At 41.6% G+C, this 27506-nt stretch overlaps 1 protein-coding gene across 6 annotated transcripts in view; it reads right to left on the bottom strand.

Moving 5' to 3' along the window:
• The window catches only part of TMEM241 (transmembrane protein 241), a 62981-nt gene that overhangs the window by 6354 nt on the left and 29121 nt on the right, over window positions 1-27506 (bottom strand). For 5 of the 6 annotated variants that reach the window (XM_056332763.1, XM_056332768.1, XM_056332765.1 and 2 more), the window contains 3 exons: window positions 27099-27133; window positions 25757-25826; window positions 22937-23030 (listed from right to left, as the gene is read on the bottom strand). In XM_056332763.1, the coding sequence (XP_056188738.1) occupies window positions 22937-23030; window positions 25757-25826; window positions 27099-27133 (199 nt within the window). The remainder of the gene's footprint in view (window positions 1-22936; window positions 23031-25756; window positions 25827-27098; window positions 27134-27506) is intronic. The other variant, XM_056332769.1, reaches the window with a different exon arrangement.

Genomic DNA, 27506 nt, shown 5'->3' with positions numbered 1-27506 from the left:
AGTCATTTGCAGCCACAGAGAGCCGACACCTACTCCAAACAGTGGAAGCCAACCATGCAGGAGCTGAATCTTTCATGGATTTTACTTAAATACAGCTCCTATGATAGATATCCGTCAGTTCAACTGCAGTGCTCTAAACAAATATCCAGATCTTGTTCTAGCAGTCTGGGTTCTCCCTTTACACACTGTGCAGCAGCTGCACCGAGCTACAGGAACTATTTCTCATTTACATCCGTGTGAATGATTTTAGAAATAACTGCCCTGAACTTATATCCAGACAAATATTCTGGCAGGAGTCTATTATAGACCACCCAGCCAGGATAAAGAGGCAGATGAAATATTCTACAAGCAGCTGGGAGAAGTCTCATGATGGCTAGCCCTCGTTCTTGTGGGGGACTTTGACTTACTGGGTATCTGCTGGAAATACAACACAGCAGAGAGTAAACAGTCCAGGAGGTTTCTGGAGTGTGTGGAAGTCGGTAACTCCCTGACAGAGCCAGTGAGGGAGCCAGCCAGGGGAGATGCCCCGCTGGACCTGCTGTTTACAAACAGGGCAGGGAAGGACTGGTGGGTGATGTGGTGGTCAGGAAACATCTTGGGCATAGCAATCATGAGATGATAGAGTTTTTGATTCTCGGAGAAGCAAGGAGTGGGGTCAGCAGAACCCAGTGCCTTGGACTTCCAGGGGGCAGACTGCGGCCTGTTTAGGAGACTGGTTGACAGAGTCCCTTGGGAGGCAGCCCTGGACGGCCAAGGGGTCCAGGAAGGCTGGACATTCTTCAAGAAGGAAAGCTTAAAGGTGCAGGAGCAGGCTGTCCCCATGTGCTGAAAGACAAGCTGGCAGGGAAGAAGACCAGCCTGGCTGAACAGAGAGCTTCAGCTGGAGCTCAGGGAACAAAGGAGAGTTTGCCACCTTTGGAAGAAGGGGCAGGCAACGCAGGAGGACTGTAAGGATGTCTCAGGGCTATGCAGGGAGAAAATTAGAAAGGAGAAAGCCCAGCCGGAACTCAGGCTGGCCACGGCTGCAAAAGGTAACAAAAAATATTTTACAAATACATTAGAAACAAAAGGAGGGCCAAGGACAATCTGCATCCTTTATTGCACGCAGGGGGGTAACATGGCCACAAAGGCTGAGGGAAAGGCTGAGGTACTCGGTGCTTTCTTTGCCTCAGTCTGTAATAGCAAGACCAGCTTCCCTCTGGCTGCTCGGCCCCCTGGGCTGGAAGGCAGGGACAAGGAGCAGAACAAAGTCCCCACAGTCCGGGAGGAAACGGTCAGTGACCGGCTGCTCCACTTGGACACGCACAAGTCTATGGTGCTGGGTGGGATCCACCCCGGGGTACTGGGGAGCTGGCAGAGGAGCTCGCCAAGCTGCTCTCCATCATTTATCAACAGTCCTGGCAAACTGGGAGGTCCCAGAAGGCTGGAGGTCAGCCAGTGTGATGCCCAGCTACAAGAAGGGCAGGAAGGAGAATCTGGGAAACTACAGGCCTGTCAGCCTGACCTCGGTGCCGGGGCAGGTTATGGAGCAGGTCATCCTGAACACCATCACATGGCATGTCAGGACACCCAGGCGATCAGGCCCAGCCAGCGTGGGGTTATGAAAGGCAGGTCCTGCTTGATGAACCTGATCTCCTTCTATGACAAGATGACCCACCTAGCGGATGAGGGAAAGGCTGTGGATGTGTCTCCCTGGACCTTAGTAAAGCCCTTGACACCGTCTCCCACAGCATCCTCCTGGAGAAACTGGGTGCCCATGGCTTGGGCAGGTGTACTCTGTGCTGGGTTAAAAGCCGGCTGGCTGGCCGAGCCCAGCTGGTGGTGAATGGAGTCACATCCAGCTGGGGACTGGTCACAAGTGGTGTTCCCCAGGGCTCAGTGCTGGGGCCAGTGCTGTTTAGTATCTTTATCGATTATCTGGACAAGGGGATCGAGTGCCCCCTCAGTAAGTTTGCAGGTGACACCAAGTTGTGGGGGAGGGTTGACCTGCCGGAGGGCAGGCAGGCTCTGCAGAGGGATCTGGACGGGCTGGACCGATGGGACAAGGCCAACTGTTTGAGGTGCAGCCAGGCCCAGTGCCGGGCCCTGCCCCTGGGTCACACCAGCCCCACGCAGCGCTACAGGCTGGGGCAGAGCAGCTGGGAAGCGCCTGGTGGGAAAGGGCCTGGGGGTGCTGGTCACCAGCCAGCTGGACATGAGCCAGCAGTGTGCCCAGGGGGCCAAGGTGGCCATCAGCGTCCTGGCTTGTATCAGAGACAGTGTGGCCAGCAGGACAAGGGAGGTGATTGTCCCCCTGTGCTCGGCACTGGTGAGGCCGCACCTCGAATGCTGGGTTCGGTTTGGGGCCGTCACTACAAGGAGGGCATAGAGGTGCTGGAGCGTGTCCAGAGACGGGCAACGGGGCTGGTGAAGGGTCTGGAGCACAAGTCTTACAAGGAGCAGCTGAGGGAACTGGGGTTGTTCAGCCTGGGGACGAGGAGACTTAGGGGGGACTTTATTGCTCTCTACAACTCCCTGACAGGAGGCTGTGGGCAGGTGCGGGTCAGTCTCTTCCCCCAGGCAACAAGCAACAGAACAAGAGGAAACAGACTCACGTTGCACCAGGGGAGGTTTAGGTTGGATATTAGGAAAGATTTCTTCACTGAAAGGGTGGCCAAGCATTGGAACAAGCTATTGAGGAAGGTGGTGGAACCATCATCCCTGGAGATGTTTAAAAAATGCGTAGATGTGGTGATTAGGGCCATGGTTCAGTGATGGACTTGGCAGACCTGGGTTAATTGTTGGACCTGATGATCTTAACGGCCTTTTCCAACATAAATGATTCTGTGATTCTATGGTTCCATCTTAGGCCAATGCTAATTTATTACATAAAGATACACAATATTCATTACTGACCATGTAAACAGGAACTAATGAAGGATGGCAGCTCTGGTATCTACAGAGCATTCTTTTCTTGATGCTGTTCTCCTGAAAGAAACTGAAGTGCTGTATTTGAGAAGTGACACAAGTTAAAGTTATGTCACCCACTCCCTTGCAGAGTCCTGTTTATTAGAAACTTGAGAGAAGGCCAATAGCAAAGAAATAGGCATTTAAGAACCCTTCCAAAAACAGGCCTTATCAAAAACAATACACCATTCTACTGCAATCATCCCAAACCTCTGCAAAAATGCAGGCTGTAGCCTTTTGGACTATTACAGCAGAACACTGTTGTATTTTTGAAAAATTATGTAAGAGTCTCTCAGTGCCAAGGAAAAACAAAATGTGGGTTGGAAGAGCACATGAAGTAAGCATGTGTAAGAAAAAAAACAAAACCAAAACAAAAGGAAAACACATTGTTTAAATGTCCACCTTTGATTGTTTAGCTAGAAGAGGAATACATTTAAAAATTAAAAAACAAGTTTTCAGGGAAGCTAACCATATAATTTATTCCAGGGGAATAATCTAAAGTCTAGGGACATAGTTTAGAAGGAAATCTTCTTTTAAGTACATTTCAACATTTTCTGAAGTGTTTTAAATGCATATTTAGTTTTAAAAAATCCTACCTACATCGATGTTTTGAATGTCTTTTAAAAAACCCAACACGTTAAGTGCCGTAATCTTTCTTCACTTTAAAGGTCACAGTTGTCCTCCTAGGCATTCAAATGCCTTAGGAAAAGGAATGAGCTTGCAAGACAGAAGAAAGCAAGTAAAAGGGCAAACTGAAGTTAATGATTTCCAAATATATTTTGGTGCTGAATGTTTTAAACTAGGAGGTGGAAAGGAAAAATTTAGTTAGCTATAACCAGCATATTTTGAACAAAGTTCCCCAAGATTTTGTCATACAGTCACTAATTCTACCAAATGATACAGACTGGATGGTTGAACCCCAACAGTTTTAGGAACATAGGAACATACACTCTGCCTACATACTTGCTTAAAGGTACTGTGACCAGACAGTACTGCAAAAGCTATGTTAAAAAACATTCATACCATGAACATTTCTACAAAATTCTGACACAGCTTTCAGTGATTAGGAAAAAAATCCAAGTGTAGCATCATTTAACAAAACATTTCCATGTGAGCTGAAATTGTTCCTGAGAAATCATTTCAAACCCTTCCTTGCACACAAAAAAAAAAAAAAAAAAAAGAAAAAATACTGTTTTTTACAATAAATCACTCTAATGTGTCACTCCATTGTACCGTGGAAACAAGACCTATTGAAAGAAACACTTTATTAACATCTATTTGCCTTCATCTCAACTATTTCTATAGTTCCAATCATTGAGTGATTTACAAGTAATTTTAGAAATAAACAAAAATTTTGGTATTTCAGACCATGTCTATTATCTCAATCAAACACAGTTTCTAGCTCTTTACAATGTGTATCAGCGTTGAAGGAAGTAAGTATGCCCTTGTGATGGATATCTACCTGGGACGAGGCCAGTGCCTAGGAGGAGAGTGGGCTAATCTCCTCCACTGCTGGAGGACATAACTTGCAGAAATCCATCAGCTCAGCCCAACTTACCCTAGATGAAACAGCTTCTACTGTAATGCAGATAGCCTGCTTGAGCTAGGACTGCAGATCCCACCAGGAAGGAGAAGAAAGTTTAGAGCAGCATCACCTCAAGCACAGGGAGAATGCTGCAGGACTGCTGGAACAAAGACTGGACCTGAATAGTTAGGTAACAAAACAGAACAGACGGTACTTCTTTACATAAATACATAAAGTACAGGGAATAAACAGGAATCAGCAGAGAAAAAAGAGGGCAACCCAGCCCTGTGGCTCGATTATGCCACAGAGAAGGGTCTTAAAACAGCATCTTTTTATGAGTTTGTACCAGAAGTGGGGTTGGACCCACCTAGAAGGGGTGGGACAGCACAGAAATACATTTACTCATCACCTACAACCTGGTCCTTAAAGAGGGAAACAAAGCTTGTGAGATCCTTGCTCCAGTTTCTAAACAGAAGCAACATATTTCAAGGAGATTCAGTGACAGGGAAGACCTGCTCATTGTAAACACCGAAACAGAAACAGACAAGGCTGAACTCACTGTACATAATGACCACGGACATCTGAAAGCCCTGGGGTTTGTGCACCAGAGAAATCATGACCATCAAAGATAACTCATCAGAGGTTGATAAGGCATGAACTATGGTACAGCTTTAAGGAAGGACCATGAGGAATCACTTAGGAGGAAAAAAGTCTGTGTTTCCTCAGTGGTGAAATGCCTGTCTGAAAGGCTAAGCTTTAGGTACTAGTATATTGAAGCCTGGCAAAGCAGAGGGATGTGGGGCTCCAGTGTATTAACACACAAGAAGTGGGACAGTCAGAGGTTTCAAACTTCTTGGTTAGAAGAGATTCCCAGATTCAGTTCCTCACATAAAAGGGTGAAAACTTCAAGCATTCCCATCATTCTGGGAACCAAATACAGGCCTGGATTCCATACAACATCCTGCACACATGTCATTTACATTTAAGAAGATGTTCTGAAGGACAACGCAGTGCCCAACTTCAGGATCCAAAGAGAAGAAGGGAGTCAATTCCACAGGTCCAAAGTTTGCTCCTTATCAGGCTGAATTACTGGCAACAAGAAAAATTATGACATAGTTGAAGTGCTGGGTAACAGGCTAAGATCGATAAAGCAGACGTATCCTAATGTGTGGAAGAACTTGTTGCACACTGGGGACAAATCCAGCACCTAAAAGCACTCTTGCACAGGTAAAAAGGAGGCATAGGAAAGAATGTGCTCTCATGCATCTGCATCTGTAAATTTGCTTTAGTAATTCAGGAGTGGAGGGAGGCACTATTAACACTAGCTTTAAAGAGTTCCCAAGGAACTTTGATAGACAGACCACTACACAACTCATGACATGAATGATCTCCTCCTTTCTCCTCTAACCAAATTATGATCAGACAAGAAAAAATGTTCAGAAGAGACAGCAAAATTTGTTTCATAAAAGTTGTTTTAAAAAATTAGAAAAAAAAGAGAAAATAATTTGAAATTATAAATTAATTTAGAATTAGAAATTGATTTAGTATAACAGATAACAGAACAAAGACCGGAGAATTCTTTGCTGAAGGATCTTAAGAACAGGCAAGGTCACTGCTGAGCCAGCTTCCCTATTGGATCTATTTCTTGACCACAAAACATCAGAAAATTCTGGTAATTCTGACATGTGTCTTGAAGACAGGAAGTGACATCCTAAGGGTTCCCGGTACTTGAAAAAGCAGAAACGCTGATCCTGGGAGATACAGAAATGCGAGATTTTGCATTCTTTGCTGCCTTGTCTTCTCTGCAGACCAGCTGTGGTTTTCCCACAGCCTCTACAGTGTCAATCTTGATCAGTTCAAACCAGCCAGCACCGGCTAGATAAATGCGTCATTCTTGACGAAGCTGACATTGATCCCTTCCATCCCTGACTTCACAATTACTTTAGAGAAAGATTTTTCAAGATGTAAAATCTGGCTGTACATTTTGAATATCTAGCATTTTTGAGATATTCAGGAACATGTTTATATAGCCAAGAACATGGATGAGGACATTTTCAAAATTTAGATTCCTATTTAACCTTCCTATCTGGAATGGAAAGATATGGGGGATTTAGTCCAGACATGACCATGATTTGTTAATATTACAAGTATTTTTGTACATACCATATAAAAAGTATGTTTCCTCTCATTCAGTGTTAAACTGTTAGAAAGTTAAATGTCATAGTTCTTGTAAGTGAACACAGAATACTTTACAAAAGTTTTCCTTAGTTTGTGTACACAGAGTCAATCCTTGTAATCTCACTTTCCCAAACTGCCAAAACCTTGGTCCTTACAAAAATGCATCTTTTTTCCAAAGACAGTGTTTTGAAATGGCTCATCAAGTTCACTCACTGTTCAAAATAAATCATTCTATTTATCATGAGGTCATCTTCTCAAAATATCAGGAAAAAGCTTCTGATGTACATAACCTTTGTTTTCATTCTACTGGTGGAATTAAAGCAATGCCAAACTCTTTATAGATATAATACTTGTTTTGTCCCTCTTCTGCATGTTTTAACCAGCTGCTAAGATAATCATAAAAAATCGCCAGGGAAATGGATCACTGTTACTGCCACTGAAAAGAGCTACATCAAGATAATCCAGTACTACCAAAAAGGCAAAAATGACAGCAGGCAAACATGAGTAACAGCACATACTCTTCTGTTTCTTGAGGGAGGGCCACTGAAACAATTCCCCAGATTTCAGAGTTATCACTCTTTTGTATATACGTCTACCTGACAGTAAGCATTGTTCATACATGCACACAAAATATTGTGTCAGGTATGGAGTTGTAGTAAAAGTTAAACAAAAATCTTCAGAACAGAAAAAAAGGAACAGTTAATCTTTTTCTGTATTCTTTAATTCACATGAATTTTCTAAGCTATTAACACCACTCCTTATTTACATACATTCTTCATCTCCGCTGGGCTACAAGCCATTTCTATCTAGCTCTCTTCTGCTTCGTTACATCCATATTTAAGGCAACCAAACATTGCTAAGTGGGTAACTTCTCTGCACCTTTGCAAGAATACTTCGATTCTGAGAGATCCAGCAGCTACAGAAACAGATGCACAAGGCATTGCCTAGGATAGCCCAATACATGGAAGAACACTGAGGGACCTGGATCTCTGCTGGTTAAACCCTGACTAAAGTGGTCCAGCGTGTACTGACAAGCCTTTTTGAAGCAACCCAGCCTTGAGAGAAGATCTTCATGGGGCAGGTGCTGACTGTGAAGTTTCACAAGCTGCAGAAAGTCAGCAACGCACAATGAAAGGCACCAATGATCACCAGTAAGCTCACAGATTGTGGAAGGGTGGTACCGTCACTGGAAACCTGCTATAAGTCGGCAGCAAAAATTCCTGCTAAAAATTACAAACATCGTACACATCCTCCCTCACAGGAAAGACAGGACAGGACTAAAACTAAATTCAGGTACACCCAGATTCCTTGCAAACTGGGTGGGGAAGACATGGAGAAAAAACAAGAATATACTCTTTTTCTCCCATGGTCTACAATCAAAATAAAGCGCTGTTAACAGCTGCAGATACTGTGCACAGGAGGTCTCTTCCATCCTGCCCAGTATCTGAACGAATCATGCACACAGAACCAGACCAAAATTAAACTAGCATTAACTGTTTAATTTCAGGTCAGCTTTGGGGATGATCTACCACAAAAAGAAAAACTTCCCCGGAAGCTTTTAAGCACACTGCCTATTGCAATGAGAAGGCTTTCTGTGCAGTCTGGATCAATTCTAGAAGCTCAAAAGCGTCTTGTAAACCATCTTCAAAGTGCCAAAGCCAATCTCTGGTTAAAAGTGATACAGCAAATGCAGGCAAAATTCCTCCAACCAACTGTCCTGGAAAGTCTCTTTCCCCTAGATGCTGATTCAGTTGCATTAATCAACATTAATCAACAACCTGTCAGTTTTCAATTTTGTTCTGAGGGTCTGTTGTTACCAACTGAAAGACAACACAGAATCTGCTGTTTAACCTAATGGCTTCAGGTGATAATGCAGCTCCCTGAAGGAGCTCTACTAATAAATCCACCAAGAAGGAAGGATTTTAAGCAGACACACAGCTTTTCCCAAAGAAAAGTAATGAAGCTTTAGCCTTGAACCACCAAAACAATGGCTCTTCCCAAAAGAAACAGCAATACCATAATCCTGCCTGAAAAGCTGAGCAGCCCAAATATGGGAAAGAAACAATCCAAAGTGAAATACGATGGAGAAAGAGGGAAAGCAAAACAGGTTTCATTTGCAATCTGCTCATTAGTTTGAAGGTAACTTGAGCATGTCTACTGCATTCCCCTCACAGCCTGACCAAAGTGCAGACCTGCCCTAAGGGTTTTCATTCCCTGACAGACTTAACTGGAGACTGTCAGTCTATGAAATCAGTAAACAGTGCAATGAGCTTGTGCATTGCAGCATACTTAGGTCCACATTGATCATAGGTGGACTCTGCTCAGCTCTCCTGAAGGAAGAAAACCCTTTAACCCTCCCCAATGCACATGTTGTTACTTAAAGGATAGCCTGGTGATGCTGGCACCATGGCAACAGTGGCACTATGGCAACAGTGACAGCATCAGCAACTTCATGATCCACACAGCTTTGATCCAGCCACGCAGAAGTTTTACCAGCTGCTGTAAATGTCTTTGAGATCCTTTATTTCATATTTGCCTAAATGCCTGCACAGATCTCCAGCTTCCCTAAAGCAGATTTTTATCACAGGACATTTTGGTCCCTCTCTTCTGCTCGTTCCTTATATTTTATTCCTCTATTTTTTAAGCATTATTAAAACAATAATGGTAAATAGTTTGGGTAGGTCTCTTCTCCCAGGTAACAAGTGACAGGACAAGAGGAAACAGCCTCAAGTTGCACCAGGGGAGGTTTAGACTGGAGGTTATGAAAAATCTCTTCACTGAAAGGGTGGTCAAGCATTAGAAGAGGCTGCCCAGGCAGGCAGTGGAATCACCATCCCTGGAGGTGTTTAAAAAACATGTAGATGGGGTGCCTAGGGACATGGTGTAGTGGTGGACTTGGCAGACCTGGGTTAGACCTAATGATCTTAACGGTCTTTTCCAACATAAATGATTCTAAATTCTAGGGGTTCTTTAAGAACACAATTACTTCTGTGTATTGTGACACAAAAGCTGCCAGTGTTTAAACATGCCTTAGCAGTAACAGTCATATGCCTAATGATACTCATAAAACTTGATAAGATAACAATAAATGAAAAACTTCTAGTGCAAATGAATCTATCTGGTTTCATAGCAAATAACTTCTGACCCATCTTAAAATCATCTACACGTTGTGCTTAAAACATAAAACATACTAAAAAAATGAGGGAGAGGGTAGATCAAATGACAAACACAATTAGCAACCTGCCCTCTAAAATGTTTTCAGAACAGAAGCAGTATAAATGCTCACCTCTAGCAAATTCATCAGAAATTTTAAGGTGGTTGGTTTTTTTACCTTATCAGTGCTCAAACCAATATCTGTATTACGGAGGAGTACTTCTATTTATCAGCTTTTCAATTGCTATAAGAAAGGAGATTTCTTAATTATCTCTCATATGCATTTAAGAAGGCAGATAATCCTCTGCATTTCTATGGTTAAATACTTGTATGCAGCTCCATTATTTAGAGAATAAGGTATCCATCTTCTACTTTCTATTGCATTTATGAAGATTCTTGTCAGTGCTGCTTTTCATACGTTCTTTTAGTTTCCAGGATACAATGACCAATACAACCAAGATGCTGATCCTGGGAGGGCAAGACTGAAGCAACAGGTGGTTGTATCAGCTTCCTTAAAGTCATTCAGCATCTTGTCTGATCACATTAATACACTGTCAAGGATTAATGTGCAATCCTTTCAGATTAATAGGCTACAGTAACTATTTTTCTAACCCAGAGCATCATGTGAATGCCAAAATAATAGCTGAATTGTGGTTGAATTCAGCATGCTTTTATTCCTCATAAGACAAAGGTAGCCAGGCTATTGTTCCTGCACTGTATGCATCTCATTAGCAGTTTGGCTGCAGGAGAAAATGAGCGATTAGGGGATATTGAAGCTGCGGTTACTAGGTCATTCTGGGACCCAGCTGTGTGCCCAGCCCCACCCTGCAATGGAGAAAAGGCTCAGAAAAGTCCAACTGCCTCTTGCCTCTGAATCACTTCTGGAGAATCCTCAGCCTTCACCTCTTTAAGGTATGTGGCACCTGTTTTACAGCTTTCAGCTATACGAGTATTTAATGCACGTAGCTAATGGATGTCCTTTCTGATTCTTGGCAATACCTTAATTTCCTTGCTTCTGCACTGTCCCTTTCTGTTTTTTAAACCTTATAAGAGCCACCACAAAGAAAGGTACAGTAACAGTCTATGTTGCAGAGACACCTTCCAATGGTTAAGTATAGAAAGTAAAGGATATGCGGGTTACTGATTGTGATAAACAGGATTTGTGTAAGAAATTTCTCCTCTAATGAGAAACAGGATATCATGGTCATATTTACAATAGTTAGATATGAACAAGACAAGACTCTTTTCAGAAAGGCCTAAATCTATAAATGAATAAACATATATCTATCTATATATATTCACACATAAACACATACTATATATAGTATAGAAATGATATATAAACATACATCACTGATGAGACAGAATTGAACTATTACAAGCACATTATAATTTTGCTTTCCTACAAAAAGTGAAAGATATCCTGAGACACTGTAAAGAAAACCAAAACTCTTTGCCCCTTGTAAAACACTAGGATCGGGTTGAAAATTATGGTAACTATTTCTTTTTGAACATCAAGTAGCCACTCCACCCTACCTTCACTCAAACATAAACATCAGACTTTCTGTCATCATGAAGAGAAAACCAAAACAAGAAGTATTTGCCCTCTGCTACTGGAGATAATGGCCAAAACATAAATTTCCCTTTCTCGTGGCTAATGAGGACTTCCTATGGCCAATGGTGGCACTTCACCAGCTAACTTCAGCCTATAGAGTGGTTATAGTACAGAATTCAATTTTAACAGTACCTCTGTTCATATTTAAATGTTTCTTTTAAATGTGACCACTGAAAATATAAACTAGATACTGTTACTACTCCCAGTGTTCAGTTCTGTATAAGGAGACAAAGGGAAAACCCTGCACAATCCATGTATGTTCCTCCTGAAGCATGTTTGCTGATATGGAAACACTATCAATCATGACTAAAACAGGTGTGTGTACATGCACCAGACTAAGAGCATCTGTTTGGGTCAGTTCTGAAAATGAGAGGCACAATCCATGCAGCTGAAGCTTTGTCAAGGAAGGACAACAAAAGTCATTTAACAAGGGATAGAAGGCTTCTTTAGGCCAAATAACTTTTTCTTTGACTTTGCCAAAAAGTGCTTTGCTCATTCTTGCTGCTACAAGACTGTCAACTGATGCATGTATATTTGACCAAAAGCTGAAACATATTTGTATTTCCAGGTTACACCAAACTTAATAGCCAACACCTCCCATTTCCTGTAAATGCTTTGTGCATTATAATGCTTACTGTACTTTTCCTCTGTTGTTTCAGCCTGTCAAGGAGTCTCTTTTCCTTATATTCTGACCCAGAATTACACTGCTCCTGCCATTTAGTCTCTCCCCTGAAACCTCTGAGCTCAGAAGTTGGCAGGGCAATGAGATTCATCATCTTGTTCTTATTTTATGAATTATTGAATATTTGTGTAATGGAGTAAGCATTGCAATGGCAACGACAAAGGCAGTGAAGTGTTTTTACCTATTAGGATCACAGACACCAGCTGGAGTGGACCAAGGGTTTGTTTAATCAAGTATTGGTTGACCAGAGAATTCAGGAGAATTTATGATCATCCCCTAATGCAGCAAGTCTGCAGTCGATGTGCACATCAGAGAAAAAGAGGGATTTGCATGTTGACCTTGGCTGATACAAAACTTACATCCTGTGACATGCAGTTTATTAATCTTTCCACTTCTGTCCTAGAAAGATTTCCACATCATGTCTGCTTCTGCTGAAATTCTAGCGACTCAGTCACTGAAAGCTTTTGAGCAGATCTGAACCTGTAAAAAACATACACCTCTCTTCATTTTTACTCAATCAATTGTCTCAGTATGACCTTCTGTTTGATACCCTGAATTTTCCTGGTCAGTAATATGGTATACTGTGTTAAAGAATTATTTTTTCTATCCCATTTGAAAAGTATTGCTTTTCATTTTTGGGGAGCAGCCAGCTGTTCCAACACTCTGCTGCTGAAAAATACCGCAATAAAATACACTTCATCTTATGTTAAGCTCCACATGAGCTAGCCTTTTGGCATTCCAAGTTACTCTTCGCCTCATCTAACCCTTACAAGATCATGAAATAGAGATTACCATAAAGAGACAGAAAAGGCTGATAACCCAGTTAAGAAGACCACACTTTTCACTGTCACACTTAAGCAGTGAATTTAACAGGCTAACTGACAGTTTGCTATGTATATCTGGCACAAAAGGAGTTGGCTCCTTGGGAAAGACCAAGCTCAGGTTCTGTCTACGTCTATCTTACTCCCAAGTGCTAGATGCCAGCGGGTGGGCCAGTAGCCAGATCAGGCAGGAACTGTTACTGTAATTGCCTTGCAGTATCAGGACCTCTGACTAAAGGCGAAAGAGAAGGAATTCCAAACTTCTCATAGGTGGATCATGACCTCCCATAGCAGTGGCTCAGTGGTGACTCACCTGGCATCCAGGGAAGAAGAAAAAAAAAAAAAAAAAAGGCTGGCTCCAGCAGGCAGAGTGTAAAGTTCCTGGCAACTGCGGTCCATGAAGAAAAGGAAAATTGACTTGAGGCAGAACACATTCCAGGAGGCAGAACACATTAGCACTGTGGTGGAAGACAGTATTTTTAAGAACAGACCCCTTAAGTAGCTGTGATAATTCTTCAACGTTTAGCTACTTTGTGTGCACCACTTCATAAATTTTACCAAAGACCAAATTAACCAGGCTGATCCTTTCAATCCCTGTCAGTTTCTTCTCTCTCAAAGCACAAGAGAACATAGTTCAAGGAACCATGACTTCTGAAAGAGAGCTTCAGCAGTGAGGCGACCAAGGCAAAAAACTGGGGCCAAAGGCAGGTATGTTACAGGCTACATCAATGAGTTTCCATGTGTCACAAGAACTGAATGTCTTTTGAAAAGTCACGTGCTTAAGTGTTGCCCTATACCAGATAACAACATCACAAAGCAGACCAGAAGACTGACAGCAAAAAATATACCCTGAGCAACCTAGGAAGCCAACAGTGAACATTTCCACATAGACACCAGGTAGGTGAACACCAGCCCAGCTGTGTACTCTGAAGCCACCTCCACAACTGGCTCAAACGACCCAGATGGGGACTGGCCCATTGTGCCAAGACTGATGATATCTGGAATACCTTGCTGTAGAGGAGGGTGCTGGGTAGGATGCTGCACATGTTCTCAGTGACTGCTCTTTCCATGCTAGATTACCTGAAGGTCTCACGCTGAACACTGCAGGTTGAGGCCATTATCATTCAAGACCTGTGCATTTTTTGAGTGCAACTTCAAACCTCTTCTTGCCCCCAGAACAGATCCTATGCATGCTATTTATTTATACATGGAATGGACAAGTGTTGCTGATAGGGTTCAAGGACATTGTCAGAACCAATGAGGATGCCTGCCTTAAGGGAAATATTTTAGTAAAAAGCAATATAACGCATTTTTCCATTGTTAAAATCTATAGAAACATGTGAAGTGCTTACGTTCCTTGTCAGCATTATCGGATGTAAAACATTTTTCTGTCATGACTACTCAGAACTCTGTGGAGGATATCACTAGTACCAAAAATAGCATAGGAAACTTAGGGATGCGTAATCAAGTATTTTTTAAAAATCTGTTAGCAAAAATAGCAAGTTTCCATCAACCTCTCTCCTGCATGACACAGTTTTGGTATTTCTGTGCATGTATAAAGTCCGTTTCCTATTGTATTTCCCATCTCATGACTCCTTTGGGAAAACCTAATTCATAAACAAACAATTCCCAGACCAGATAACTAAATCTCCCTGCTGACCCCATTCCGTACAACCTAACAATAATAACAGAGACTGGATTGCCATTCTCTGCTGTGTTTATGCTGTTTTAGTAATGATGTAATGGAAAGAAATTAACATGCTATTATTATTATTATTATTATGCTAAGGACTGCAAGGAAGAATTGGTATTATTTAAGATTTTATTTTTCCATTCAAAAACAAAAGCCTTTCCAGGGCTTTATAACCATTCACTATTACAAAAGGTCAAAATATTCCATCAGAAACCTTAAAAAACATGATACTTGAAAAAATGTTTTTTAAAACATGACCACAGCTAATCCATTTTGAGCAATGCCTTTTATAAGCAATGTCACAAGGTTACACACTTGGCCCTGTGGGCCTCAGCAGGCCCTGCGTGTCTCATGCGTGGGAAGTTGGCGACAGAAGTGACTATAGTTGACTATAGTCTTTGGCCTCCCGTTCCCTCAGAAAGGGTGGGGAAGTCTCTGCAAGAAGTCCCATTCCCTTCTCCCCTCTTAGGACAACCATCCATAGTAACACACATGGAGAGAAAACTGGACTCTGCACTCTTCCTGCTAGCCACGGATAGGATGAGGACAGTTCAGTCACCTGAGACTAACTGATGCCTACGGGATTCCCTGAGCACCATGTATTTCAGGGACAGGACACAAGCCATTCAGTCTGTCTCCCCCACAGCCCTATGGCTGTTTGCTGACTTTTGTTGAAAGTCAATATCTAATCCTTAAACAGGTGTACAGAGCGGGAATGAGAAATGAACACACCTGAGATCTTGCAAAAATTGGTTCTGAGTTGGGGAGGGACAGGAAGAGGAAGACCCAGAGACCTGTTTGAGACAGCAGCAGCTCTCTAACATGAGACCTTTCTGAAGAGAGCAACCTGGTGGGTGACATCAAGTGCCTATCAGAGAGGTCAACGATCAGGTTCAAGATTTGTGAGGCTGCCTGGAGACATTTCATCCATGAACATTTTTAAGAATCAAAAAGGCAGCTAGCGATCCCGATCCTGAAAAGAACAGGGAACCGGCAAGGGAGAAGAATGTGGCTAATTTTGCTCATTTTTGGAAGCCTAGCCTTAGCTAGCTTTCAAACCTTCTACATTAGTATGTTATACAGTGCACAGTTCTCCCATATAATTTTGGCATTTATATTAGTACATTGGCAATGGAAACAATTTCCGAAACAGTTGTCATTCTTTTGTCTTCTCTTTGTCAGATTTACGATTCATGTCCCAGCCTCAGCTCTCCATATGTAAGTAACACCAGGAGACCAAACACAAACATGGGAGATCAGGAATCTGTTATGCAAAGGAACTAATGAACCTGCATCTTCTGCAGTTCAAAATTCTGTTGATTTGACAAAACCTATTTTTAAATTGGCATTTTTCTACTGTCAAGTATATAAAGACGGTTTGTCAAAGGTAGGGGTGAAAAAATACCTTCCAAAGACATACTGCAAGCTAGTGGTTCTGCTGTTAGCTTTATGTTGAAAAGAATGAAAATACCAAATGTACATGATGCACTTCAAATGGATATCATGATGGATAAAAAGAAACAAACAAACTCAGAGCATCTCTCAGGGCTCAATCTATGAATTAATGTCTGCTCAGACTGGATTTATTATATTGAGCACAGATGAGTTGTCCTGCAATACTACCCCGAAGTCATAACACGTAACTTTATGTACTTATTTGTGTGATCACGTCCTGCCCAAAAGCTGTCTAACTGCCATTTTCAGTGGATACACAACTGCAGCCCCACACAACACCTCTTAATGTACATATTAAAATTTGCCACTACCTGAAGGTTTAAAATCTCCGACATTTCTCAGCTATTCTTACAAGACAGCTTCCTTAAATTGCATTAGTGCCCCAGGGAGCCTGTGCCACTTAGCTTAGCGGTTGTGTAGCACACAAAGGAGTTGTTAGGGAGACTTCTTCCCAACGGTTATATGGTATAATTAGTGTTGGATGCTACAATGTAACTATCAAGCTGTCTCCATGGAAACCACCCAAACCCCTATACTTTTAAGGTTTCAGCAACTGGTCTTTTTTATAGACCCTGAAGATGCAGTTAAGAGCACACTGATTGCCTTATGTGCTCGTCAAGCTCAGCTGAGACACATTTTCTTTTCTAAGATATTTGCATAGTCTCCATGGTGACTCTCAGGAATCAAATGTATGTGTCAAGAATGAATGTACATATTTCACACAGTGAGAACCAACCACAAATCAATAAGGATTTTTACCATTTTTAATTATCTTTATGCATATGTGTGTGCATATCTGCATGCATAAGAGTACACAAGGCGCGCAGAAGGAAGAAGCTCACTCCTACTCTTCTGAACCCCTTCCTGGCATACTTGAAGGCTTTAGGGTCACAGAAACTCCCTCTCTCAGATTAGGGGTGCACATCAAACCACACTGGTGCCACGGACAGCACCTACCAGCAGAGTCCAGCCAGGCCTAGCACACAACTCCCCCTCTTTCCCACGGCTTTGGCTTGTGGCTGCACAATTTTTCCAGGTTGGGTGAGCAGAGATGTTGAGACAGCCTTGCATGCAGCGCAGGATCTTTGCCGAATGAAAACACACTGTGTTTATGGAACTCCAGTGGGAGTATATGACATTTTTGCTTTAAGCTTTATGAGGTCCAAGCCAAGAAAGCAATGTGATTTTCAGCCAAGAGTCTCAAAGTCACTTTTGCCTAAGCACAGCAGCAGGCAAAGACCCTACTTCAGTCTACAATATAACCAAGTGGGCAAGTGCCAGATAACCAAACACATTCTTGTTCTGGTTATGATACACGTATAACATTTAAAAACAGATTTTTTAATCCAGAATCCTCTCCCATTAAGGCAGAGATGAACAAGGAGAGCCATTTGCTTCAGAAGCTGCCAATGGCAGGGCTCTTTTAGAGTGGCACTTGTTTCTGCAAGTAAATAGCCCTCAGAAGAAGAAAGGAACTGACATTCTGGACCAGAATATTTTATAGCACTTGCATGCTCAGCAGCAACGGAAGAGGAACTGAAAGATATACAAATAGGAGTGCATGTTTTAGCAGAGGCTTTAAGACTGCAAAAATGTGGAAAAGCATGAATTTATTTTATTTTGCTTGGTTGGTTTTCCCCTGGAATTAAAGCAAACAAAATTCTCACGTGAACTGCTATCTGTGAAAGAGAGGTACAGTGAGCATAACCAGGCTAGGAGCCCCAGAAGACTTGCAGTTGTGGCCTCTCCATATTATGAAAACCAGGAAGAAGATAATTTCTGCTTTAATAAAAAACATCAGTACTTTTCCAATCTTTAAGAGGGATATAATCCATTTTTTTGTGCTGACATGAAGATGAATCTAGTCTATCCGTTCTCTTCAAGACACCAGGGGGACCAAAGAAGCAGATACACAGACACAAAATAAAAAATCAAAGACTACAGGAGGCGTTCTGAATAGCTGTTACATATTTTGAGGGAAGATTAAAACTGCTGGAGTGTAAGTACAGTGGGCTACAGTTAGTTTCACAGGACCCATGGATAAAATACTCTTTCAGACAGTCCTGCAAAGTTACTTTCACCATGTCTGGCAGTCAGCATTAAACATAGGGAGACCTGGGGCAAACACTTCTGAAGTTAACAAATGAGGAACCAAAGCAGCTGTCAGCAGATGCTTTTATGTATCAGGGAGCCTCCAACACTGTTCAGATACACTAGGGATTACACAATGGTGCACGGGATGGCCACACAGAAAAGAACTGCGTACTCCTGGTGAGATCTATCTAAATTTTCTTCCAACTAATGCATATGAAAACAATGGTTTACAACCATGATGGTGAAATAAACAACTGTATTTCAGTTATCCAACTTCATTTCTTCAGATGAGGGAGGAAGAAAGAGGGAATCCAAAATCCACTGACCTTCCCATCTATTCTTCCTTTTTTATAACAAGCTGTCTCCATAGGTTCATGTTTGAAACAAGCTGAATTCCCTACAAGTTTATTGGGATAACACAAAACATGATGTGGGAATATGAGTTTTTAAGTAACCAGTATCTTCCTGAAGAAAGTTCTGAAATATCATTTTTCCCTTCTATTCATGACTTAAATTATTTCTGCTGCTTAACTTCTAGAGACTCTAACAGGTTTCATCATCAGATAGATTGGCAGCCTTAATCTAAACAAACTCACTGACAGCGCTGTTTGAGCTCATTAGCGTTCTCACCAGATGCTTCTGTCTGTATATATAAGCATCTCCAGTTTTTCTTTCCAGTACATGACCCATGATACTAGCATAGCTTTCAAATTAAAACAAGAAATCTCAGTACAGCTTCAAATCCTTGCTCTTCTGGGGATTAAATCTGTGCAAGGCTATGACGAAGCATTCCATATTTCTTGGGCTTCTTAAGAGCATTTTTTTTTTGTTGTTTTACAGATCACTTTAGTGACTTTTTGGCATTTCTCACGAATCCATACAGATATGACTAACACACACACTATTTGCTTTCACAGCAATAGTGCAGCGAGCATTTGTCACTATAAATATCACACAGGACTATACACACAGATGAAACATGTGCTTCGTCTGTCTCTGCACAAAGCAATGCTTTGACATGAAAGCTGTCAGAAATCATTATGGGGAGGAATTTTAAAACCTCATACATTGATTAAGTTGCCGCAGCCAAAGTAAGTATCATAAAAACAAGTTACGACCCAGCTCCAGTTTTTAAGTGAATGAAAAATTAGAGGGCAGGGAGGCCAAATATGTGGGCTTCATAAAGAATTCTCCTTGAATCTGGAAAGCAGGCCATATCAGATCTCATGGTTAGTTTATTGGTCTCTTGGCACTTAACAAGAAATGAAGCGGTGGCAACAATCTCAGCCCCAGCTCATCAGTCACATAGGTACAAAGCATCCAAATGGAAAACAGATTTTCTGATTCTCTGCACCTCCCTAGAGGCTTGGGTTGCTGTCGGAGGACTACAGCATTCTCCTTTCTTGGCTCATTTGCAAGATAAACATACTCTGGCCTCAAATGCTGCTCCTTTCCAACTGCTGGTGAAAACTCCAGTCAGTCTGAGAGATTAAGAGGATGATCTAGGGCACTACTCAATCCAAGAAAAATGCTCATGTGGGAACTCAAAGCTGTTGTTGTGACCAGAGGGTTTTTTTCCACTGGATCTCATTCTGTAAGTCCAGATTCAAATACTTCCTATCTTTATTCTTTATCCACATTAACTTCCTTTCTTCTTCTTCTTTTTTTTTTTTTTTTACAAAAAAAAAAGGGAGTCACACAGATTTTTAGAGTAGTAGTTAAATACTGCTTTTCTGCACTTATGATGACTTAATATGTGATTGAGATAGCCTTCACACCCAGGCAATGCCAGTCTAGATCAGTATGGAGTTTTAACACTTCCAAACACCTGCAGGAAGTAGCGTAAGTGATCAGATAGATAGGACTCTTCTTAACTACCCCATACATAAATTTATAGTTCCTTATAATTACAAGATATGTTGTGAGAATTTTATAGGAGCTGGTTGATCAGCCCCTACCCTTGTAGGCAAGCTCCAGTTCAGCTCTTGCTTTCTGCCTATCTGTGTCTGTCTCTGCAGTCTCTTTTGATCTCTGTTCTAAAACTGATGTATAGTGTTTCTGAATCTTTGAAGTATTCACTGACTTCTAACCCAAAATCAGCTGCATTTCAGCACTTGGAGAAGCAGTTCCTCCATGCTCCTCATGCTGCCTCAGATGGGCATGACTGAGCCCTAAAATCATTCTTACAGCAAGCTTTAAAACACTAGTGAAAGACATTAGGGAAACAGCTAGTTTTGATAAAATTATTAGTGCTACAGACAGACCTCATGTCCTTATTACTCATTCCCCTCTTTGAACGCAAGACATATAATTTGAGCACTGGGTTAGAAGCTACAACAGGAAAAGGACTAATTTGCCCTGTTACAAAAACCTTCCTAAGCAAGATAATTACACCATGCACATGAACAAACACAGACTTTTAAGGCTGAAGAACAGATTAAATTATCACAGTGACAGGGACAAATTTTCAGTTGCTATAAAGGCACATAATTTCATTGACAACAGTGGCTAGAACAAACTTTGTCTAACTTATGTCTGGAGTTGGCCAAACCCCCACAAATCTAGAAACCCTTGGACTTTGGTAAAGCTTTGATCCAGTCCAGACTTTGTGGCTCTGATCCACCTCAGCTGGGAAGGACCCAAATCTGCTTAAAATAGATTTCACAACACATCTTTGCCTGCATTTTTTTCCGATAGGTCATAAATACCACACGTAGAACCATTTCTCCTCATTCACAACACCTACCAGCAGAGCCAGCTATTCCCATCTCCAACCCAGAATGTTAAAAAAGAAAAAAAGAAAGAGGCAAGAGCAAGCTTTAATCACTTGACTTGCTACCAAGGAGCAAGAAGAAAGCTAAGGTACTAAAATCTGCACAGTCAGAATATTTGGAAGAAATTCAAACTGCTGAGAAACTCTATGTGACTTGTACTGTCTGGAACAGCTTGCAAAGCACAAGACCAGCCATATCACTCCCTTCTTGTTATCCCCAGAAAAAACGAAGACTCATTTGACTACAGTTTCTAAATAAGCATATTAGGCAAATCTACGTGGGTTTCTTTTTTTCTTGCAAGTTTCATTCACTGTCGTAGGAAAGCTGTGATCACAAACTGCATAGGAAGGTTGTGGTTTTCAGATGACCTGACTGAGGGTGAGGAAAGTAAAATCTAATCAGGGAAAAGGAGTTTGGCAAGCTCTCCTGACTGCATTTACCACTGATAATTTAACAAATGAGCTGTTAATAACTTAAATCAAGTACAGCCAGACCCTAGATCCACTGATCATAGGATAATTCCAGTAGGAGGGGACCTCACGAGGTCAGACTGGGTTGCCCAGGGCTTTGTCCAGTTGGGTCTTGAAAACCTTCAAAGACAGTCTTTGTGCCCCTGCCTAACTTGTCCTCAGGGTTAAGAAGCTTTTCCTTACACCCAATCTGAACGTCTTATCTTACATGCACACACCAACACACCACTGTGAATAGGCTGGGTCTGTCTTCTTGGTAATTTCTCCATAGCTACTGGGTGGCTGCTGCTTGTTATGTGCTCCCAAAGCTGTCTCTCTTCCAGGCTGAACAAGCCTGGTCCAGCAGCTGTTCCTCACAAGGCAAATGCTTCAGTCCCCTGACTTTCTTGCCAGCCTTCTGCCAAACTTGCTCCAGTTTATCAATGTCTTCCCTGTACTAAGGAGCCTAAACCAACGTTCCCTATTCCAGATGTGGTCTAACAAGTGCTGAGTAGGGGAGCATGATCACTTTCACAAATTTACTGCCTATGCTACTATTAGTACAGCCTAGGATACTTTTGGACTTCTTGGCTGCCAGGGCACACTGCTGGCTCATGTTTGCTTTGCTGTCTATCAAAATCCCCAGGTCCTTTTGTGCAGAGCTGCTTCCCAGCCATCCAGTCCCCAGCCTGTATTATTTATTGCCAGGGCTCTTCCTTCTCATGTGCAGGGCTTCACATCTGTCCTTGCTGAATTTTGTAAGATTTCTGTTGGCCCATTCCTCCAGCCTGTCCAGGTCCCTCTGGAAGGCAACCCTGTTCTTTAGCATTCTTGACTGGTCTTCCCAGTTGGGCATCCTTTGCAAACGTGAGTACACTCTAGTCATTAAAGATGTTAAACAGGATGGGCCCCAGGACAAACCCCTGTGCTACTCCAGTTGTCACAAGCCTCCAGTTAGAACAGGAATCATTAACCTCTACATTTTGAGCCTGATCGTCCAAGCATTTTTTCACCCATCTAACTGTTTGTCCATCCAGACTGTAACAGTCTAATTTGGATATAAGAAAAGAGTGGGAGATACGATCAAAAGTGTTGTTAATGTCAAGGAAATTGACATCCACCGCTCTCCCCTGTAATGATAATGGTGGGAGTTCTAGTACTGAACTTCGGGGAACTAGTTTTAACTCTTGGCTCTGGGAAGACACACTGGAAACAGCTGGTGCACAGACTCTCAGAAGGAATATTCTTCTCCAAAACTTTCTTTGGAAAGTACAGATTTGTATTACTGGGATTGAATAGGCCAAATCCTTAGCTGCAATAATCTGCCCAGTTCCATTAAATTCAGTCTACATACAGTATTTGATCTTAGCTAATGATCCTAGCTTATTATGCACTGATATTTGTTGCCTCAACCCCATGTACAGGTTGCATAGACAGGCCCTAGGAGTGTCAAATAGGAATAGCGAGGGAAACTAGAGAGGTGTAGAAATTCCTCGGTTTGCCTGGGAGAAGCACAGATCCACTGTGTTCCTGTGACAGTCTTTCTCTTACCTTTGCAAGAAAACTCCATGCTGCATATTGCCCTGATGTTGTGCTGCTTTTTAGCTTCACTGTGTGCAACATCAGAAAGAATCCCAACAGTCCACTGCAAGGGATGGGGAAAGCTTGTTAATAAAGGCTCTTAATTTCAACTAAGCAACCTCAAAGGCATCTTGGTTTTCCTAATGCAGAACTGCAGCATTAATCCCATTTGGAGAAAGGTGAGTGGTGGACAAAGAGCTTACGTTACGTCTAGTACATCTCGGGTTTTGTTCAGTCAGTGACTAGAGTCTGAGTAATGTAAGTCTGACGCTCTCATGGCTGGTCTCTAATGCACTTGCATAATCAGAAAAGCAGAGATTATTAGAAACATGAGGTGAAATATTAACTTCAAGCATTGAAATGGCTCTGAATAAAGGTAATGCTAATTTCAACAGGAGCCACACATGTTCGGCAACTAACTCACTTCAACCTCCACAGAGCCTTGAACTGAAAAAAATAACCACGGGGAAGTTTCTGCCTGAAGCTTTCAAGCTGTTTAAACTTCATGAAGCCTAAATTCCAACTGGGAAGTCAAATACATCTCTATACCAAATAGACAGATGACTCAGTAATGCTGGGAACAGAAGACTCCAAAGATCTCTGCTATTAAGGGAATTTTGATTTTTGAGTCATATAGGAAAGTAGTCCCCAGTACTCCTGTAGCCAAGACTACTCTTAAGGAAACTGTTCCACATCTCACTGGACCTCACAGAGCTTATAAGTTTTAGCTCTGGATTTTGTTTCACTTGTAACATACTTACAAGCCACTGGTTGTGAACCAGTGAAATAGTGTAAACCAGCAAGCAGGGAATAGAAAGGGACTTCAAAACATGTGAGGCGCAAACTACTGTATGGCTGGTTGAGAGGCATAAGAGATTACAAAGTGCTGGGGAAGGTGCATGGGAAAGGAGATAGGATCAACACAGCATACAGGTGGTGAAACAAAAGGTGTCTTGGTATTTGAAGAGAGTATGCTGTTCTGGTTAGTGATGCAATGCAGTTGGTCCCCTCTCTGCAATAACAGGAGAGGTGGAAGATGATGACTTCCTAGGTCAGAAGTTCCATGCTGGGCTCCAGCACCTCATCCGAGTGCCATTCCATCCTCAGTACAAGTGGCAAAGGTGTGTCAGCCACATCTCAGTTACAGGTGGTTTTGATAAACCAAACAGTAGGGCAAGATAACTGCCCAGGTCTAGAAGGTAGGATTTCTTTTACACTGAGCCATAACACGAGTCCCCAAAGGAATAACTGCTGTGCCTGAAGCCAAGAAAGTAGATGCTGCTTTGATGATAAAAGATAGGCCCAAACTCAGCTCCCTGTTGCAGAGGATGAAGTGCTGAGCAGTACAGCATTCCACTCTAAGAAACCAGTGAGTTCAATGAAGCAGCATTGCCCAAGCTTTGGAAAGTCCAGTAGCTGGCTTAAGTTCATTCCAGGTCTTCTGCCCTGCAGAGAAGGGCTTTTAGTCAGAGTGATTTGAAGCTGTTTAGTGTTAATTCAGAGATAAAAAGTGAAACAGCTAATTATAATACCTGAAATATTGATGTCACAATTAACGTCAGTTTATTTCATTAAATAAACAGAGCACTTTGCACCTTACTACTTGCACAGGTAGTAGATTTAGCTGCATCAGTTACCCTTACTTTATATTGTACAGGTTTTCCTCCAAATCCTTTATGTCTACAAAGACACTGGATTACAAGATGTAGGAGAGCAACTGAGATGCTTGTTTCTCCATCTAACTATTCCTTTCCACTTGCTGTAGTGTGCACCTACCTACTATACATGTACTGAAGCTGGGGCAATGGAAACAGGAGGCTACAACAGTGGTAAATTCTAATGAAGTGAAAGAGAAGAGTATCTGGGCTAGACAGATATACATTATTACCTGCAGTTAGACCTTGCCTTCAAGAAGAAATAGATTTCACCTACCTTCCGTGGAACAACTTATTCATTATTACCTAATTGCAAGTTACTTGTAGCGTGGATAGTCCACCCTTGAAAAAAGCCACTTTTGTACCAAAAAACTGTGTACATGGGGATATTAAAAAATATTGTTAAATATTTTCCCTTTTTAATGGAAAATTTGGATACAAGTAAGAAAATCCCTAACAATCAGGAAATATTTTTGGCATCAGTTAGCATGAAAATATTTTTTTCCCCTCTAAAACAAAAATACTTCCATTTGGCAAAAGACTGGAGGGGAAAGACAGGAATAATTTTTTTTTTTTGAGATAATTAAAACCTATAGGAAACATTTATGTTGTCCTGTGAGAACTACACTATTAGGCAGTGAACTTTTGCTACTCAAAATAAAGGAATGCTTGTTAAAGCTTTTCCCTTTTACCCAAAAAAAGCATTCTGCCAAATAACCAGATGTACAGGCAAATAAATCCACGTACACCCATATAACGCTGAAAACTAATACTTTGTAATCACCACAAACAGCAAGTTTTACAAGGGCTAATCTGACTTAAGAAGCATTTGAGAGATGCTATTTATCAAAGCGTTGCTACCTTAGTTAAAATTATTTTACTGGTGACTGGGAACTCGCCTGATCAGAATGCACTCACTCAGATAAAAACACATATACTTCCAGCACATTTGAATCTCGGGCCTTCAAATGCATATCCACCGATATGCAGAGACACATATTCTCTGCAGTTTTACTGGTTTATGGCAGCAGAAACTAGTATAACTAAGGTTTTGCACACACCAAAATTTTTAACTGAGAGTCAATGGCATCTCTTATTTTGAAAACATTCACATGTCCTGTTAAAGAGGGGTTACCTGGCGCAGCAGCTGCTATGAAACCTGTAGAAGTACAGGAATGGAAAGTCCAAGGCACTGAAGAGATCACCTGAGGGACAAAGTAATACACTCAGTGGAACACAGGAGAAAAAAATTACCCACTGTTACAAGCAGGGGAACAGCAATTACACGAACATTACTAGTTTAACATTCCTTTGAGCCTTTACAGCTGGCTGACTTTTCATTTATGATGCTTTCCACATTTCTAGCTTGTTTAATGATTTCTCTCTGACCTTGCTTCTAGCCAGTTCCTGCCTTTGGTTGAAAAAGGGGAAAGGGATACATAAGAGTATTCTTTGCTAGTATACAGAAGACCCTGCTTAAGCAACATTTGCCAGTGGGTACGCATGCATCATATCCACTTCTTTTATTATAGAGCTTGTGATAGTTCCTGCTGAAGCAACAGGAAACACAGACATATGTTGGCTGCTTCCCCGTCCGGCATTTGAACTCTGTCACACAGAGCAACTTGAGATGTTTAAAAAAGTCCTCCCAGATCCAAGTAGAGCTCTTGAATACTTGCATTTCCAGGAACCTGGGCCCTGATTGCTCTTGGTAGCAACATTCCCAGGGGTTCTCCAGCTTTCAGGCTCTACAGATTTGGAGGAAACTCCATCTTCCACTTTTTGAAACATAGGACTATTTTGCCTAACTTGTCTTTCTGTCCTAGTGGGGGAATGCCTACATCCACAACATGCACCACCAGGCAAAAGGTAGAATTTATGTTTATTTAAATGGTTTTTCCTTTATTTTTCTGACTGAGCAAATGTATAGTGAAAGCAACAGATGCTCATCTTTATCCTTCTAATTATTAAAATACCAAGATGCAAGGAATATTAGCCACCATCAAATATTCAATTTCTCCATCTTTAGCCTTCAATTTTTTGATACTTCAAATCCTGCCATGGGCTCAAGTGGTAAGATACATCTTACGAAAGCAACAAAACAAAATCTCTGCATAGCACTGAGGGCAATGCAGAGAAGAAAACTCAGTTCTATATGGACTTCTGGGACACTGCTCTGAAGAGGACACACTGACCTTGGGAATCCTTGTTATTTACCATGTACCACCTCAAAAGCAGTTCTTTGTTCTTTGTCCCATGCTGCTGCTTTGCAAAGGGAAGCTAAGGAAGGTATTAGTAAATATGCAAATTACACAGTGTTATATACCCCCTCTCTTCTTCCCATCTGAAGTCATATTATTGGTCATATTCCTGTTGAATTCCAGGGCTAAAATCCTAAGGGTTTGGCCTCTAAAAATATGCATGGAAAGGAAAGGCAACATAGAAATCTAAAAAAGGAAAAACTCAATCAACTTTACCTGCTGGATGGGATGCAGAGGCCAACAGCACCACACTAAAAAATAAAAAAAAAATATTTTCATACTACAGAATTTATGACATGGCCTGTAAATGGACAGTTCTGTGTTTGTTTTTTCATGGTGAAACTTATTCCAGTTAAGTAGAATAACTGAGGCATAAGCATCAATAAAAAAAAAAAAAAAGTTAGTTGGGAAGGAATTGCCAGGGTCACCCAATACAGTCTCTCATCTGAAGCACAACTATCACCAATATTTGATCATGTCCTCTGTGACTCTGTGATAAAAATCCAGATCTCAAAAACCTCCCAGCATGGAGATTCCACATCTCTCTGAGTAACCTCTCCCAGAGCCACTCTACCCTCCTAGAAAAGAAATTTTTCCTGATGCCCTGTTTCTAGACCACCAAAG

The sequence above is a fragment of the Falco biarmicus genome, chromosome 3 (assembly GCF_023638135.1).
Source record: "Falco biarmicus isolate bFalBia1 chromosome 3, bFalBia1.pri, whole genome shotgun sequence".
Classification (NCBI taxonomy): Eukaryota; Metazoa; Chordata; class Aves; order Falconiformes; family Falconidae; genus Falco; species Falco biarmicus.
This window is presented reverse-complemented; position numbering and strand designations above follow the sequence as displayed.